Here is an 18527-nt window from a genome sequence, read left to right on the forward strand (position 1 = left end):
GAAAAATACACCTTCATTTCAAAATAAAATATTAATCACCATACATTGTACTATGGACACAATTTAAACGTTGTAATAATTGGGACAAATGGGTAAATAAAAATGTGTGGGTTTTATCTATTGTATCACATTTTATTTTAAAACTATAATAGCTGAAAACTGAAAAATAAAGATTTTTTCATTTTCTTATTAAGATTCCCTTCAAAATACATATAAATTAAAATAATTCTTAGCAAAGAGTACCACCCAAAAAAAGCCTAATTTGTGGTGAATAAAACAATATATAGGTCATTTCGATGTGATAAGCAACAATAAAGTTATTGGCGAATGAATGGGAGAAGTGTGATGTGAAAATCACTCAGGTTTTTAAGGGGGAAAAAACTGTGGTTGGGAAGTGGTTAATACATTGGAAACAATGTGGGCTCAATAATAATAAAAACATTTTTTACCTCTTCTTTTTGCATTTAAATGTTTAGCAGAGGGTTTTATCAGCCCACTTACTCCTACCTCATAGGTCTTCCCAACAGCAGAAGTTTCAGGCACATAAGGACTAATGTAATTATTTTATTGCACACATTAGCAAAGAGCAAACAAAAAGCTTTTTTCACGTACTGTTCATGCACAGAGTGCTCCCGCCCACGGGATGTGCACGGACCAGGGCCGCGTATCCAGAAGGGCGCTGCGGGTGACAGGAGGATCGTAGAATCATGGCGCAGGCACAGGACAGCTGCAGGGGGCTTGTGCTGTTGCTGCTAGGATTTTTTTGGGTGGTGGGGTCTTATGTCTCTACTGTATATTTTGTTGCACTGCACACTATTTTTTTTCCTGACAAAGCTTTTCAGGGTTTAACATGTGGAAACTGGTGTCACTGTATATATTTGCACCCTCTTATGTTATTCCCACAGTATAGTGAGCAGTAGACTTTGCACAGGGCCTTGTTGTGTTCAATTGGGGCAGTGATTCTTCACCCACTGGTTACACTGACCTACTTCTGTCACTGCTTAGCCCTACATGTGAGTGAGATAGCTACACCCCTCCCTACGAATCACATATTGGGGAGGTGGGGGGGATCAGCGAGAACCCGAACACACCTGTAGGGCAATTGGGAAACTCATGTGGGGAGGCCTCTACACGTGTCCTGTATATTATATGTTGTGTACTTTACAACTATTGACCTTAAGCACCTTATAGGGATGTCCTTTGGACTTAGATTAGTAGTACATTTCCCCTGGTACTCTATTCAGAAACGTTTACAACTACGCAGTAAATCTAGTGAAAACCGTATGTCAGAAACATCTGCTTAGCATGCTTGTTCAGAGCCTATGGCTTAAAGTATTATGAGAAGAGGGTCTGCAGGCAGTTCCTTTTGTTTAATAGGAAATAAATATGTCAGCCATATCCCTCTAGCTTCAGGTGTCCTTTAAAAGAGAGGTAATGACATCTGCCGTGCTCTGGACCGGATATGCACTTCAAAATCATCTACTGTGGAAATTGTTTTCTTCAAGCAGTTGTCTTGATATGTTTAATTGGGATAACACCAAATAAACCTTCCAGCATCATCTCCTTGGTCAGTGCAGATACCAGATTCATCACTGAATACTACTTTATCTGGACATCCACAGTCATATGTAGCCAATGATAACCGTGTGTTTTCCAATTCGGGTGTTAATGATGGTTCACATCTAGCTTTTCTGTACCCAAATCCCATTTCCTTCAACCGATTTTTATACAGGTTGGTCACATATTTGTTGCATATTTACTATTTCCAAGATATATTGCTTTGAGTTTTTTGGCCTGACACTTTGATGTCTTCCTTGCTCTACCTGTATGTATCCCTTTCACAACCTTCCCATTTTGTTTGTAACTACTCCAAATCTAGACAAAATTGACTAAACAACCAACATCTTTGCCACATTCTATGCTGTTGGTATACCTTATATACTCGCGTATAAGCCTAATTTTTCATCACAAATGAGCTGAAAAGTTATCTCTTCAGCTTATATCAGAGTCAGTGGAACAGAACAGACGAAGCAAGTTTTATTACTGGCAGAGGAGCATAAGAATCATACACTAGTGATTCTGCTGTGGCCAGCTAGCTCCCTGCGGTTTTCATGCTCTCCATACCCTGCAACATGGTGTGCAGAGTGCACTGCTCAAGACGACTTGTGTCCCCTGGCTTGTGGAGCAGAGCGTGTTTCCATTATTTCACATGACAGCTTTATTGTCAGACCAGTAATCAGTGGACCGCAAGTGAAGGCTAGCATAAAAGATTCAGGAACACTGTAAAGGCAGTAAGAAAAGGGACAGGTAAACATAATCACTGTTTACTCGGTATGCAAAACAACAGAGGGGGAAGAAGCCAATGCATAGAGGTCACAAAACATGCAGGCCACCATAAAGGGTGGCACGACAAACAAGGAGGCACATGCCTAGTGCCATATGGATTGTAGTACAACCAGCTTAGCTGTGATTTTTTGTTTATAAATTAGATTTATTATTAATTTATTGTATTTATAAAGCGCCAACATATTATGCAGCGCTGGACATCAGTTAAGGTTACAGACAATATTTAGGTGCATGAACAGGTAGGAGAGAGGAGGACACTGCCGTAGGCTTACAATCTAGAGGGACAGGTAGGGATACGAAAGGTAGGGGACCAGAGTTAAGCTGCGGGTCTAGAGCTCCAGTGAAGGGGAGAGGGGGTACCCTTGGCCAGAAAGAAAAGGTGAGTTTTGAGGGCCTTCTTGAAGATGTGGAAGGAGGGGGAAGATAGGGAGTTCCATAGCTTTGAAGCAGCTCTTGAGAAGTCCTGGAGGTGTGCATGGGACTGGGTGATGCGGGGGGCGGGGGGACAGTCAGGCGAAGTTCATTGGAGGAGCAGCTAGGTGTGTACCTCTGAGTAAGGTCAGAAATGTAGGTTGGGCAGGTTTTGTTGACAGATTTGTAGGCCAGACACAGTGGGCTCAATTCACTAAAGGGTGCTAAGTGTTAGCATGGCAGTGAAAAGCCGCTTTGCACGTGCAAACTACTTAGCACCCAAGTTTGCACATGCAAAGCCTTTACACTCGAGTTAGCACGTGCAAAGCCTTTACACTCGAGTTAGCACGTGCAAAGCCTTTACACTCGAGTTTGCACGTGCAAAGCCTTTACACGTGATAACTGAGTTATTGAATCGAGCCCAGTATCTCGAATCTGATTCTGGACTGGATAGGAAGCATGTGGAAGGATTCACAGAGGGGAGCCGCCAAAGTGGAGTGGATAATTCTGGTTGCCACATTCATGACGGACTGCAGCGGGGAAATTCGGGCCATAGGGAGACCAGACAGAAGGACATTGCAGTAATCAAGGCGGGAAATTATGAGGGCATGGATGAGGAGCTTGGTGGTGACAGAGGTCAGGAAAGGGCGGATCGTGCAGATGTTACAACGGTGAAAGTTGCAGGACTTTGTGAGGTTTTGGATGTGGGGGGGGGGGGGGGGGGGGTGAAGGAGAGTGTGGAGTCCAGGGTGACACCAAGAAAGCTTGAGAAGTACAAAAAATTCTTACCTTTTCTCAGGTCAAACACACCCATGTTACCATGAGAATTTCCAACGACCACGGACCTGCAGAATAAATCAGATTCTTTAAATGTTCAGCCTTTGTACAAATCTATGAAGTTTAATTCCAGGCACAGATGTTTTGCACACATTTACAATCCATGGTCAGTAGTCCAGACACCGGCTACTTCCTGCACCTCAGATTGTGTATACTCTAGATCAGTGATGGCAAACCTTTTGGGGACCGGATGCCCAAACTGCGGCCCAAAAGTCGTTTATCGCAAAGTGCCCCCCCCCCGACAGTTAATGACAGATTAGTGACAGATTGGCGACAGATCGGGGTGCGGGCGTGGGGCTCCATGGGCTGCTGTGGGATGGGAGGGTGTCTCCAAGCGGCTGCTGTGGGATGAGAGGGTGTCTTCAAGGGGCTGCTGTGGGATGAGAGGGTGTCTTCAAGGGGCTGCTGTGGGGGGTGGGTGGTCAGGCTACTCCAAGGGGGGGCTGCTGTAGGTATCTCCAATGGGGGGGCTGCTGCTGTAGGGTGGGTGGGAAGGTATCTCCAAGGGGGGGGGGGCTGCTGTGGAGTGGGTGGGAGGGAAGGCATCTGCAAGGGGGGGCTGCTGCTGTGGGGTGGGTGGGAGGGAAGATATCTCCAAGGGGGGATGCTGCTGTAGGGTGGGTGGGAAGGTATCTCCAAGGAGGGCTACTGCTGTGGGTGGGAGGGAAGGTTTCTTCAAGGGGGGGGGGGGGGGGCTGCTGCTGTGGGATGGGTGGCTTCCATGGGCTGCTGCTAGTGGCTGTTGTGGGGTGGAAAACGCACATCGGGGCCCCCCTCCTGTCACCGCGATCCTCCATAGTGCTGCAGCTGCCTAATAAACAGCTCCACACTCACTTTCCCTGGCTTTGGGCTCCATCAGATGTTAGAGTTGCAAGTTCGCACTGTCTCCTGTGCACGGCATCAGGAAGCAACATGAGCGACAATGTAAAGGAGACAGCGTGGACCTGGAGCTCTAGCGTCTGATGGAACCCGGAGCCAAGGAAGGTGAGTGTGAAGCTGTTTTTTCTGCAGCGGCAGCACTATGGAGGAGCATGGAGACAGGAGGGGGGGGGCCTAAAGGAAAAGAAAGGAAGAAGTCCCTCCCCCCCCCCTCGACACTGCTCCCGGTCGGGCGCTCTGTCCCCGCCAACAACTGAGCTTCCTGCTCCAACCCCTCCAGGCGTGCGGCCAGACAGATAGTCTACGGTGGCGATGGTACGCAGCACGCATGGCCACAGAGACGGCTCTGCGTGCCGCCTCGGGCACGCGTGCCATAGGTTCACCACCGCTGCCCTAGATTGTAGGTTCTCAACATGTGGTAGGTGTACCCCCAAGGACATAATAGGCTCAGGGTTCACTTAAACTTTGGTGTAGCCAGCTTGAGACTCAAATTGTGTGGGACATGCCGTGCCAGCTTTTTACCATAGATTTCTTTGACCAGATCAACACATAGCTATTTGTAGGTGAGTACTGTAGTTTTCAGTTAGCAAAATATATTTTTGTAAGTTATAGACATTACAATTGACAGCAATAGCTATAATACTGAAAATGTAGAGGGTAAGTGAACCTACACATAGAAATAGGATAGACAACAATAATATAGAAACAAATGAATCTGGTCCTGAGTAATTTGCCACTATTTCATGGCCCCTTAGTGGGGTGGATTGATTATAGCCACACTCTTACTTAGTGGCGAGCGTAGCACGGCCGGGGGTAGGGCCCAGGAGAAAATCTTCTTTTATTCTTTCTAATTTCCTCTCTTTTGTTCCTCCTTTACTTGCTTCCCTCCTCTCATCTTTTACGGCTACGGACTACCCAGGCATAGAGTCCACTAAGATATAGTGTCAGTTCATGTAAACTACTATTTTGTCTATGGAACTCAATAATGTTGCATCATTTACGATATGTACAACCTGGACCTTAAATACAATACTGAATGTTACAATACAACACACACACACACACCACACCACACCACACCACACCACACCACACCACACCACACCACACCACACCACACCACACCACACCACACCACACCACACCACACCACACACCACACCACACCACACCACACCACACCACACCCACACACACACACACACACACACACACACACACACACACACACACACACACACACACACACACACACACACACACACACACACACACACACACACACACACACACACACACACACACACACACACACACACACACACACACACACTAACTAAAGTATAGCCACCAGTTGAGTATTATTGACTCTATGCCGGAGTCCTATGCTGTACTGTAACTTAAAGGGAATCTTAACTCCGGCAAAAAAAAAAAAAAAGTTTCACTTACCTGGGGCATATACCAGCCCCCTGCAGCCATCCTGTGACTTCGACGTTAGTCGCGTCTCCTCCGGTCCCCCGCTGTCAGCTAGTTTCGATTTTGCCGACTCTGAGTCCGTGGCCCCCGACGCGTACCTTTGCACACGTTCCCACTGGTGCAGGATGCTATCGCGGGTGGTAACGTGTATCTTTATACAGATAAATGTTACTACCCCCGATCGTGTCATGCACCAGCAGGGCACAGGATGGCTGCAAAAAAAAATAAAAAAAATAATAAGTTTCACTTAACTGGGGCATATATCAGCCCCTGGTATATGCCCCAGTTAAGTGAAACTTTTTTTTTTTTTTGCCAGAGTTAAGGTTTCCTTCAATGCAAACCTCAACAGAAGTTTTTTTTTTTTTTTACTTTAAAGGGATACTGTAGGGGGTCGGGGGAAAATGAGCTGAACTTACCCGGGGCTTCTAATGGTCCCCTGCAGACATCCTGTGCCCGTGCAGCCACTCACTGATGCTCCAGCCCCGCCTCCAGTTCACTTCTGGAATTTCTGACTTTAAAGTCAGAAAACCACTGCGCGTGCACGCCCGTGTCCTCGTTCCCGCTGATGTCACCAGGAGTGTACTGCGCAGACACAGACCATACTGGGCCTGCGCTGTGCGCTCTTGATGACATCAGCGGGATCGAGGACACAGCAACGCAAGCGCAGTGGTTTTCAGACTTTAAAGTCTGAAATTCCAGAAGTGAACCGGAGGCGGGGCCGGAGCATCGGTAAGTGGCTGCGCCAACACAGGATGTCTGCGGGGGACCGTTAGAAGCCCCGGGTAAGTTCAACTCATTTTCCCCTGACCCCCCTACAGTATCCCTTTAAGTAATCTTGGCCATGTTGTAAATAACACTATTTCACTAATGCACACTTGTTATCTAACCTAGCTCACAAAAGATACAGAATGTAGCGTCTGTGTCATGAGGGCTACTATCTTGTTCTCTGTGTATTAAAAAAATAACATTACTTCCATCTGACACTGTTTACGACTCAAAACATACGAGGGAGATGGGCATTGCAGAGAACAGCTACCATTGCTGACTGCTGGCGGAAACAACAATAGGGGATGCATGAACCTGAACCGAATAAAGTCAGAACTAGAGGAGTTTCATATGATAACATTGATAGCGATCAGAGATAAACAAGTTCAACTGAGAACCTAATTTGCCATATCCCTGAGAAATTATTTTAACTGAAAAAAAAATGATCAGATAACTTATGAACCAAGTGTGAATAAAATACTAGGCCTGAATGATTTTAGGAAAAAAATTTGAAGCAAGTGATTTCTGTCCGAAATTGCAATTTTTGATTCAATTCACAATTTCCCAAGCTTTGTTCCCCCTCTGTGCCCCTTCTGTGTATCTCTCTCTGCGCCCCCTCTGTCCCCCCCCCCCCCCCTAGTGTAAAATGTTCCCCCAAACTCAATCCGTATGCTTTACCTGTCGCTGTCCGCCGCAGGCTCTGTGCTTCGTCAACATACATGTGCCCCAAGTGGTTGCTGGCGTATACGTGGCTGCACGTGTGACATCACACACGCCCACATTACGCCAGCAACAAGTGTATGTGGACGGAGTAGTGAGACAGCGGTGGACACAGACAGGTAAAGTATAAAAATGTTCTGCAAAATGGTTGTTTATAATGTCCTATATGTGCAACTTTAGTGCAAATAGGACTTTTATAAAAGTTCAACTATTCCACTAAAGCGCACATGCGCCACAAGAGCGTGCTCGTGCATGCACATTTGAACCTTTCAGCCTATGGCATGAAGTTGCAAAGACTCACTTATTGAAGATTAAAATGTCTAATCTTTATTCCACAAAGAAAAATTTGACGCAGGCATATTGGCTCATTTCCAGTGAGTGGACATTTCTCTTTGCAGCTTTCTTCTGGTTTGGCTATACCTGGATCCAGCTCCTGGGTGATTGTAAAGGTGGTGTGCTGTATTTCTCCTTGCGCTTTGTTTGACATGAAGGGGTTGATTCACAAAAGGCTGTAACATTGTTCACTATGCGGCAATGCCACCAGCTTGTACTGAAAAAAGTAACACTTGTTGCACCGATAGTGCAACGAGCGCTACCATAGCAACGCAGTAAACAGTGTACCACGCATTGGAAAATAGTGTAGGGCGAGTTACACTACTTCAATACCATGTGTACACTGTGAATGTGCGTTGCTATGATAACAGCTATCGGTGCATTGGGTGTTACTATTTTCAGTACAGGTCAGTAACATTGCCGTGCGGTGGGCAATGTAACTGGCCTTTTGTGAATCAACTACAAAGTAGTTAATGATGTTGTCTTATATCACTGATACAGTCTTTCATTATCCCAGCAGCTAAAATATATGAACAATAGGCCCTATAATCTATCCCCTGAACTCAGAAGCTGTTCTCTTCCAGGAAAGAGTTTTATGGCTTTAATTCCTGATCAATGAAATGTGGGCTATAATAGCCTGACTAGGTCCTGACTGGAGAGAAACTGAAACTTTGCATACCTGAAAGTTTAACTCTTTCAGGCAGAAAAATAGGAACCAAACAAGTTATTTGTATATTTGGCACTGTACATACACATGTCTACCTTGTCATGTCACCTCAGGTACACTTTGAGAAGTTACAATACCTGCCATCTGGTGTGATGCTTAGTGCAGTCAATGGATCATCACCAAACAGAGCTTCCAAAACAGGACGTCTTTTGGGAGAACTGGGGTCATATACTCTAATCTGCAGGATGGACATAATTCATATAATTATACAGCAACATTTGTAATTATTATGTCTTAATTAATGTATATGTAGTAAAGGTTATTTTCCTTGTCAATTTCACCATTTTGAAACAAGTTAGTTAATTGATGCAAATGGCTTTACCTAAGGGTAAGTTGCAGCTCATAGGTGATCACTACATCTTGGTTTGCAGTAAGTTACAACTGTACTTGTTTACCATACACACATAGACGTAACCTATCTGGAGTGATAAGTAGCTTGCAGAGTTCACGCTATATAACACCTGCCCGGATTCACTTGTGCAATGGCCAAGCATTAAGAGCATTACTCAGTCGAATAGTAGCCAGCGATGGGGAGCAAGGTATTGTGCTGTTCTTCATAACCATAACACTGCTTCCTTGATCCCCCTGGAGAAGCAGGTGAACCTGTTGTGGTCACCTGATGTCTGCCGCTAGAACCACAGAGTTCCCCCGCCACTCACCCAATGCTTTCTGGCTAAGGCCAGAAAGGAGTTCATCCAACGCTGCATGCCAGGCTCTCCTGGCACTGCTGAACCCCACCTGCTGGTCCAATGGGGAGCCCCAGCCGGAGCTATGAAGATGCATTTGCCAGGGCTCCAGTGTTCCCTAGAAGAAGAAGCAGTAGCAGAGAGTGGCGGTCTCAGCTGGTTCGGCGCAGAGTGACGGGAAGCAACGGTGCCAAAAGAGCCGGATGTTGGACGGGTTCCGGGGTGGCTGAGGCAAGAGACAGGTGTAGGGGTAGTAGAAACAGGGAGCAGTGGCCAGGAGGACATTGTTTTATGATTTAAAGGAGAAGAGAGAACTGAAAGAAGGAAGAAGAAACATGGAAAAAAAGGAGTGCTTTTTCTCCTCTTTTAATACCCAAACTTCCCCATTGAGAGGGTGAGGAAAAAGTAACAAATTACTAGATCTAATAAAATAACATTTCAAAATAAACCATTTTATCTCAAACAGACTACAATGAACATTGTATGGGCAATTTCCTGTGACGTCAAGTACATCTAATCTTTCATTGTTCTTAACATTTTCAAAAGAATTTGGGAAAATCAATATATTTTGTGTCATGGACCAAGATCCTGAGATCATCCCTGGACTTACTTTGTGAGTATTTAATCAGCTGTTGCATTCTGGTCATGATATTTTCAATGCTTCTCATCTTGAACAAGTTTTTATGCATCACAGCTAGATTAACTGATTAACCTTGTTGAAAGCTAGCACAAATCTAGCCTGAGCTGGCATGGATACTAAACTAGTGAACATAGAGCATATCTGACCGTGAGCAAGAGGAATTCTACATAATTTTTTAGGTGCAAGTTTCTCCAAAAGATCAAAGTACTACTCCAGTCTAAGAGTTTTTGTGTTTCAAAGTTTTTATTGAAAATTTTAAAAATTAATAAACATAACCACTGGATAACAAGAGGGAAGGAAGAATAAGAATTTATTGCCAAGAAAACAAACCAGCAACCATCTCACAGCTGAAAGCCGCTCCAGCTACGCATACCGGTTCCAGCCCTCCCACAGATGTAAACTGCTGAACACCGCTTAAGCCACTCCACCATGGGCAGCCATCGCTCTAGCAACTCCACCGCTTGACACAGGACTCCCACAACGGCACCATCAGGTGAGAGCCCTACTGCTGGACCCCTTGTGCAACCCACAGGTTAGGGAACGGATCACCTATGCACCCTAGCTATGCACTATACACTGCTACTGCCTCTTTGCCTGGGCGTCGGCCTGCCTGCTACCCTGCTTGCACCATACCCGTGGGGGCGCTTGCTGCTTCTGGGCCTCGGCTATATGTACTGTGCAGCTGTTTATGCTTTCTGTAGCTCTTATGCCCTTTTGTGATGGACTGTATTGCACTGCTCATGGGATGGACTGTATTGCACTGCTCTTGTGATGAACCGTTTTGCACTGCTAACGTGATGGACCGTATTGCACTGTTCATGGGATGGATTGTACTGCACTGCTAATGTGATGGACCTTATTGCACTGCTAATGTGATGGACTGTATTGCACTGCTCATGTGATGGACTGCATTGCACTGCTCATGTGATTAACTGTATTGCACTGCTCATGCGATGGACTGTTTTGTGCTGCTTATGTGATGGACTGTTTCTGCACAGGTTCTGCATTGCACTGTCACTGTAGCAAGGTCAGGTGACTGTTTCTTGCTCTGTTTGCATGTCGCCTGCAGTGACATCACTGCACTATGCCCTTGGTGACAGTGAGTCGGCACTTACAGCCATGCCTCCAGCACCCCCCCTCCCCCGTACCTCCTTTACCAGGTCCTCAAATTGGAACAAAACGCAGATCTGCCCCCAGAGGGTAGGCTCCTGTACGACTGTATGGAGCCATGTCCAGGAAATCACTGCCCCTGCGCAAGGGCCAGTGGACAAGAGGATGTCTGGCTTGTGCCAGGGTGAGGCTGAAGAGGAAAGGTCTGTGGACAGCTATCCCCATGGTCCTCCTGGGAAATGTCCGCTCCCTCCCCAACAAGTTGGATGAACTGCAGCTCCTCAGTGATAAGGCAAAACTCGGCAACAACACACCAGTCTTTTGCTTCACAGAAATGTTGCTTCACAACGACATCCCTGATCGCGCCCTTCATCTTTCATCATTCAGCCACAAACGTGCAGACCACAACAGCACCCTATCTGGGAAAAGGAAAGGTGGCGGCATCTGTTTTTACATCAGCTCCAACTGGTGCTCCAATACCTCCATCCTTGACAAGATATGCTCCCCGGAACTTGAGCTTCTTGTAAACTGCAGGCCACAGTAATTGTCCAGGGAGTTCTCGTCCTATGTACTTGTTGGCGTGTACATTCCTCCGGATGCAGAGGTCAAAACTGCACTGTGCATTCTCAGCAACACCGTCACACAGTGGGAAACGTCCCTCCCAGACTCGCTGTTCATTATAATGGGGAACTTTAACGGGGCTGACCTCCACCAGCTACCATGCTTCCATCAGCATTTCACTTGCCACACTAGGAACGCTAAGACCCTCAACCACTGCTACACTGTTCTGAAAGATGTATACAAGGCCATATCTTGGGCAGAACTAGGCTCATCTGATCACTGCCTCATCCAACTGATACCCACCTACTAGAGGCGCCTGGAAAATGCAAAACTGGTCTTGAAGTCCACCAAAGTATGGTCAAGTGAGGCTAAGCTACAACTTCAAGCCTGCTTCGACTGTACAGACTGGGAGGCCCTGAAAGCACCAAACCTGGATGAGTGGGCGGATAACTTATCATCATACATCAGCTTCTGTGAGGACCAATGTTTACCAATGAAAACCTTTGAACGTTATCCAAACGACAAACCAGGGTTCACCAAAAAACTACAATCTGAATGGCCCGAGAGATGCCAAAAAGAGCTACATGGGAAAGCTGAAACAGAACCTCTCCTCAAATGACTCACGATCTGTCTGGAAAGGGCTTAAAGCTGTCACCAACTATAAGCCCCCCCCCCCCCCTCCAACATGCAACTTTCCCAGTGCTGAGGTTACCTAGAACCTCAGTGACTACTACTGCAGATTTGAAAACCAAGCAGCACCTGAAGGGCTCCCAGAGCCGTCTGCTCGTTCCTCCACCCTATCTGTTGCATGTCCAAACTCACCCTCTCTGGCTGTGAACGAGGGCGACATTCTGTAGCACTTGTCAAGGCTAAATGTTAGGAAAAACCTCAGACCCAGACAGAGTGTCACCGGCATGCCTGAAAACCTGTGCACAACAGCTAGCTCATATTTTGTCCTCCATCTTTACCAGATCCCTTCAGGAAGGCAAAGTCCTTCCATGCTTCAAGAGGTCAACCATCAACCCTGTCCCAAAAAAGCAGGGAGTCACCGACCTCAACAACTTCAGACCTGAGGCACTCACATCCATCATTAAGAAAGCCTCCACAGAGCCCCTGCTGGACCCGCACCAATTTGTGTACAGAGCAAACAGATCCACTGATTACTCCATTAACATCTGCCTAGCGTCAGTCAATGAGCACTTGGATAGATCGAACTCATACGCCAGGATCCTCCTTCCCTGACTTTAGCTAAGCGTTTAACACCATCAGCCCTCAAATACTTCAGGAGAGCCTTGCTGCGCTCAAAGTCCACCTCACCCTGCGCCTGTGGATCATTGACTTCCTCACAAACAGATCCCAGGTTGTCAAGCTAGGCAATATCCTCTCTCAAACAAGGACCTCCAATACAGGGGCCCCCACAAGGCAGTGTCCTGTCACCGATCCTGTTCTCCCTGTATACAAACAACTGCAGATCCACTGAAAGCTCTGTCAAAATGATCAAATTCGCTGATGACACCACCATTGTTGGCCTCATCACCAATAACGACGAGCAGGCAGACCATCATCAGGTCGAAGGTATTTGCAACTGGAGTAGGAAGAAGAGGCTGGTCCTCAACACCGCAAAAACCATTGAGATGATCATTGACTTTAGGAAGCGCGCCCCCCACCCCACCCCCAATCCATATTGACGGCACAGAAGTCGCAAGAGTTCCCTGTGCTCGTCTCCTGGGCACAACCATCTCCAACGCCCTGAGGTGGAAGGCCAACACCACTTTCATCCAGAGGAAAGCCAACTGAGAAAGTTTGGTATGGACCAGAAACTTCTGACAAGCTTCTACTCAGCCACAATTGTTTCTGTCCTCTGTTCTTCTATCCTGGTCTGGTACGCTGGCTCCTCCGCCAGCGACAGACACAAACTGTAGAGGGTCATCAGATCAGCGGAGAAAATCATCGGAAAACCACTTCCACCTACGACACCAAACTGCGCTCCAGAGCACTGTGGATGGCAAAAGATCCCTCACACCCCGGCTCCTGCTTTTTCAGTCGGCTCTGCTCAGGCCAGAGGTATCAGTGCATCTACACCAGGACCTCAAGGCACGAACAGCTTCTTCCCCTCAGCGGTCAAATCACAGAAACTCTCTCGACTCACTCCCATCCACCACCACCTCCCCAACCCCCTCTCATTAGGCCGTTCTTCCTCTACTAGCTGAATCATCTTTTAAGCATGTCTGCACTGCAGAACACTTTTTTGTATTTTTTTTTTTGTTATGCAATTGCTGTATTGTATTTGTTTGGTGTATGCTACGCTGTTATCTCTGCTATATCCATTGTGTGTCCTTTCCTGTACTTAACCACTTAAGGACAACAGGCTTTACCCCCCCCTAAAGACCAGGCCATATTTTCTAAAATAACCACTGCAGCTTTAAGGCCAAGCTGCTGGGTCGCACAACACAGCACACAAGTGATTCCCCTCCCCCCTTTTCTCCCCACCAACAGAGCTCTCTGTTGATGGGGTCTGATTGCTCCCCCAATGTTAGGGTTTTTTATTTATCAATATTTATGTGTCTGTTTTTTAACCTATTGGGGACCGCCGTAGGCTGAATCAACTTCCGGCAGGTGGTGGTACCCTTATGACCGGACGTTCATTCAACATCCGCACTAAAGAACCGCTCCTGACGCGATCGTGCGCACCCGGAGGGGGAGATTAAGCTGTCATATGACAGCTGATATCTCCCCCGAGTGATCAGCAGCCATCGCGTATGGCTGCTGATCACGTGATCACTACGATCGCCGTCGGATCGTAGTGATCACTTTGACAGCGGCGGCGGAAGGGGGGAAAATAAGAGGATCCACTCACCTCCCTGCTGTTCCAGCGACGATCGGCGCCCCCCTCCACTCTGGCCGGCATCTCCGCTCCGTCTGATGTCAGCGCCGGGTCACGGCTTGATGACGTCATCAAGTCGCGACCCAACCTGAGCGTCATTTGGAGCGGAGATGCCGGCTGGAGAAGAGGTGGCTTCTCCGGCTCATCGCTGGAGCCTGGAAGGTAAGTGATTGCTTCCAGATACAGGGGGGACACCTGCCTCCACGGGGGACACACAGCCCAGCACACCACAGACGGGATCCGGCCGCACGACCCCCCCTAAACACGCGCACCCCCCTCCACCGCAAAATGCCCTGGTCCTTAAGGGGGGTTAGGCGGCCGGTCCCGAAGTGGTTAAATAAAAATGTAGCAGTAGGAGAACAGAGGCGCCAGCAGGATAAAAGTGGATAAAAACTTTAAAATTTGCTGGGAGGAAGTGGTGGACTTACCTCCATAAAGCAGACACGAAAGACTGTCTGAATAGTAGTCACATTTATTAATTAGTACCCCAAAACAGTGCAACGCGCTTCACTGAGGCGCTACACCTGCTATTGCTGAAATTCTGTCTTGTCCCCATTTTTATTGCCTGATGAAGCGGGCTGGGCCTGCGAAACGCGTTGCACTGTTTTGGGGTACTAATTAATAAATGTGACTACTATTCAGACAGTCTTTCGTGTCTGCTTTATGGAGGTAAGTCCACCACTTCCTCCCAGCAAATTTTAAAGTTTTTATCCACTTTTATCCTGCTGGCGCCTCTGTTCTCCTACTGCTATACCGTGTCCACCCCTGGTGGAGGGGTGATCTACCCCCTTTCGCATCTACAGAGAGCGACTTCTTATCCCTGAGTGAGGACAGGTCTAATCTCCTCACCTGCCTATACAGTGGTTGCCTGTGTGGTAACCCATGTTTGTGAGTATAATTTTCTCACGATAACCTTTACTTCATTTATGCTTAACATACTACACTATATTGGGCTCTCGGTTTCTCTACTCTTTAAATAAAAATGTGTTTTGTTTTTTTCCTCTGGTACTCCCCGCTCCCTCCGCCAGCCAATCCCCGTGATCAACTGTCATAGGCTTCAGCCTATGGGGGGACAGCTGTGTCACATGGCTGTCCCCAGTACAGCGCTGCTGTAGATCACAGTGCTGTACACCCTAATTAGACGGCGGTATCGCCGTCTAACAGTCTCCGAGCGGCTCCGCTCTGCCTACCAAGAAGGAGATGCACTCGCAGACTGCGTGCGATCTCCTGCAAACTGAAGCCCCAGGACTTTACGTCAATCGGTGTTAGGTGGATCTGGGGCTGCCGCCGTGGCCACGCCCATTGGCGTGACACGGTCAACTAGTAGTTAAACCCTGCTTTGTGCCAAGCCTAATTCTGGGCACGACCCAGTCGTGCTTGGCGAGAAATAAACGATTCTGAACAAAACTCTTCAAGCAGCTTCAAGCTAATGCGTTTTGTTTTTTTTTTCATTATGGTCATGTGCCAATTGGACTTGGCAACTATCTTATTCACTCTGCAGCTGCACAATTCTATCTAATAAATCTTAATTTTAAAACAAATCCACAGTGCTAGTTAGAGCAAATAAAATAAACAATCTTTATTGAAATATACAGATGATGACTAAATGACACCCCCTTACTGCAGTGAATTCAGGGTAGGAAAAGGGGAAAAATGGCCAAAATAAAAGGTCTAAAAAATCCACCAACCTTGGATCATAAAAAGTTATGACCAATAGCAATTAAAATGTTTAATTGCTAGGTGTAAAAGGAACTGGATGGTATAGTTAGGTGAGAGAGAAGAATGCCAGTATTGAGGGTATTGAGGGTCAAGTGAGACAGGAGGAGGACAGAAATGAGGATCAGTAAAAAGGGGAGCAGGAAAGTAACAATAGGAGAGAAGGAAGGTGGGCATTACTGAGGAGTAGAGGAGAGAGGATATGGAGTTAAAAAAAAAATGAACTAACATTTTTAAAGTGAATCTGTATTGTTAAAATCGCACAAAAAGTAAACATACCAGTGCGTTAGGGGACATCTCCTATTACCCTCTGTCACAATTTCGCCGCTGCTCGCCGCATTAAAAGTGGTTAAAAACAGTTTTAAAAAGTTTGTTTATAAACAAACAAAATGGCCACCAAAACAGGAAGTAGGTTGATGTACTGTATGTCCACACATAGAAAATACAACCATACACAAGCAGGCTGTATACAGCCTTCCTTTTGAATCTCAAGAGATCATTTGTGTGTTTCTTTCTCCCTGCAGTTCTCATGCACTGAAGTTTCAGGCTGCTCTTTTTTCTCCTGCAAACAGCTTTGCTCTTGTCTGTAATTCTTCAGTATGTGAAAGCCCAGCCAGCTCAGAGGACAATTTATCCAGCTTGTAAAAGATAAGAGAGAAGAGAGAAGCTGCTCTAATCTAAATAATACACAGGCAGTGTGCATAGAGGGGCCTGGAAGGGGGAATTCATAGCAGAACCACAACACTGAAGAACTTGGCAGCCTTCCAGACACAGGCTGACAAGGGAAAGATACATTGATTTATTACAGAGACTGTGATAGCAGAAAGTGCTGCAGTAAGCCAGAACACATTAGAATAGCTTTTGGAACTTGTAGGATGATAAAAAACAGGATGCAATTTTTGTTACGGAGTCTCTTTAAAGTACTTTTTTACTGAAAGTGCATGGTGAGCTACGGCAACTTAAAGCGCACTCACTCAGTGTGCTATCTTCCTCATATGAGTATATTATGTGGTCAATCACACTTTGTATGCGTTTCCTGCAGACAGAACCGTAGTCCTTAGGGCTATAATTGGTATCTTCAATAGGATGCATATATGAATACCACAAACCACACAAGACAAATAACACAACCACTTTAAATGCCTTTAGCGGTTTTATACAGTCTTTAAAGAGAACCCGAGGTGGGGTTCTAATAATGAAATCTGCGCTCAGAGGCTGGGTCTGCTTATATTGCCCAGGCTCTGTTGCTATTTCAATCCCCCCTAAGTTCCCCCTGCGCTCCGCTCTCCCCCATAAATCACAGCCGCGCTGTCGACACTCAGTGGGCTGTGTTTACCTTTGTCCTGTCACTCTCCGCCGCTCCCCCGCCTCCTTCATAGCTCCACTCCCCGCCTGCGTCCCTTCCCTCCCCGCTGATTGGAGGCAAGGGACGCAGGCGGGGACTGGAGCTATGCAGGAGGCGGGGGAGCGCCGAGACTGCCAGTACAAAAGTAAACACAGCATGCTGCAACACGCTGCGTTTCGACAGTGCGGCTGTGATTTATGGGGGAGAGCGGAGCGCAGGGGGAACTTAGAGGGGATTGAAATAGCCACAGAAGCTGGGCAATATAAGCAGACCCAGCCTCTGAGCGCAGATTTCATTCTTAGAACCCCACCTCGGGTTCTCTTTAAAGAGCACAGCTTCATATTTATAAAGTCCCCAATTAGAAATTTAGGTATGATTCAGAAGTTTCACACTTACCTGGTGATAGCTTGTGCAGGTGACTATTTTATCTGAATCTGGTATGAAATCTATGTCACGAATCCACACAGGTACACGAAGATCTAGCCAATCATTCCTCAACTAAAATATCACAAACATTGGAGAGGACAGTAAAGGGGCAACAAAAAATTTACAAAAACAAAGAAGCTCTACAGTGTTTGTAACAATAACCACTTATATCCTGTCAGCACAGCTTAAAAATATTCAGTGGGGAGAAAAAACATAAGCAACTTTTAATTCAATTCCATAATACAAAGTAGTAGGCTTTTCAGCAACATACAAATGTTACAGACTGATACTGGTTGCTGTCAAGCGGAAAGAAGTGGACAGAAACGCGTTCATGTGCTCTGGCCCTTAGACTGCAAAAGTATGTACATTTATAAAAACAACATACCATGGAAACATCTAGAGTGCTTACAAATGGATGAAAAGATAGATGTTCATATCAGTCCCAAAAACACAAACACAGCATACTTTGAGTTAGGAGTTGAATTTAGCTTTAACCTCCCTAGCGTTCAATTTCTGCAGGATTTCTGTGCAAAAAGTGGTTCAATTAATTTTCATGAAATTTTTCCTTGCAACTTACTAAAATCCATCAAGCAAGGGTCTAGTATCCATTTTGAGTATAATAAAAAAAGTTTCAAAACAAAATCATGTCAAAAAATGAAATTACA

The 18527-nt window shown here is 46.3% G+C and overlaps 1 protein-coding gene across 1 annotated transcript in view; it reads right to left on the minus strand.

The window, feature by feature from the left end:
* WDR74 (WD repeat domain 74) overlaps window positions 1-18527 on the minus strand; it is a 96161-nt gene that overhangs the window by 14295 nt on the left and 63339 nt on the right. Inside the window, exons 6-8 of the mRNA XM_068261363.1 lie at window positions 17833-17934; window positions 8572-8672; window positions 3547-3602 (exon numbers count right to left, since the gene is read on the minus strand). Coding sequence (XP_068117464.1) covers window positions 3547-3602; window positions 8572-8672; window positions 17833-17934 — 259 coding nt within the window. The remainder of the gene's footprint in view (window positions 1-3546; window positions 3603-8571; window positions 8673-17832; window positions 17935-18527) is intronic.

The sequence above is a fragment of the Hyperolius riggenbachi genome, chromosome 11 (assembly GCF_040937935.1).
Source record: "Hyperolius riggenbachi isolate aHypRig1 chromosome 11, aHypRig1.pri, whole genome shotgun sequence".
Taxonomy (NCBI): domain Eukaryota; kingdom Metazoa; phylum Chordata; class Amphibia; order Anura; family Hyperoliidae; genus Hyperolius; species Hyperolius riggenbachi.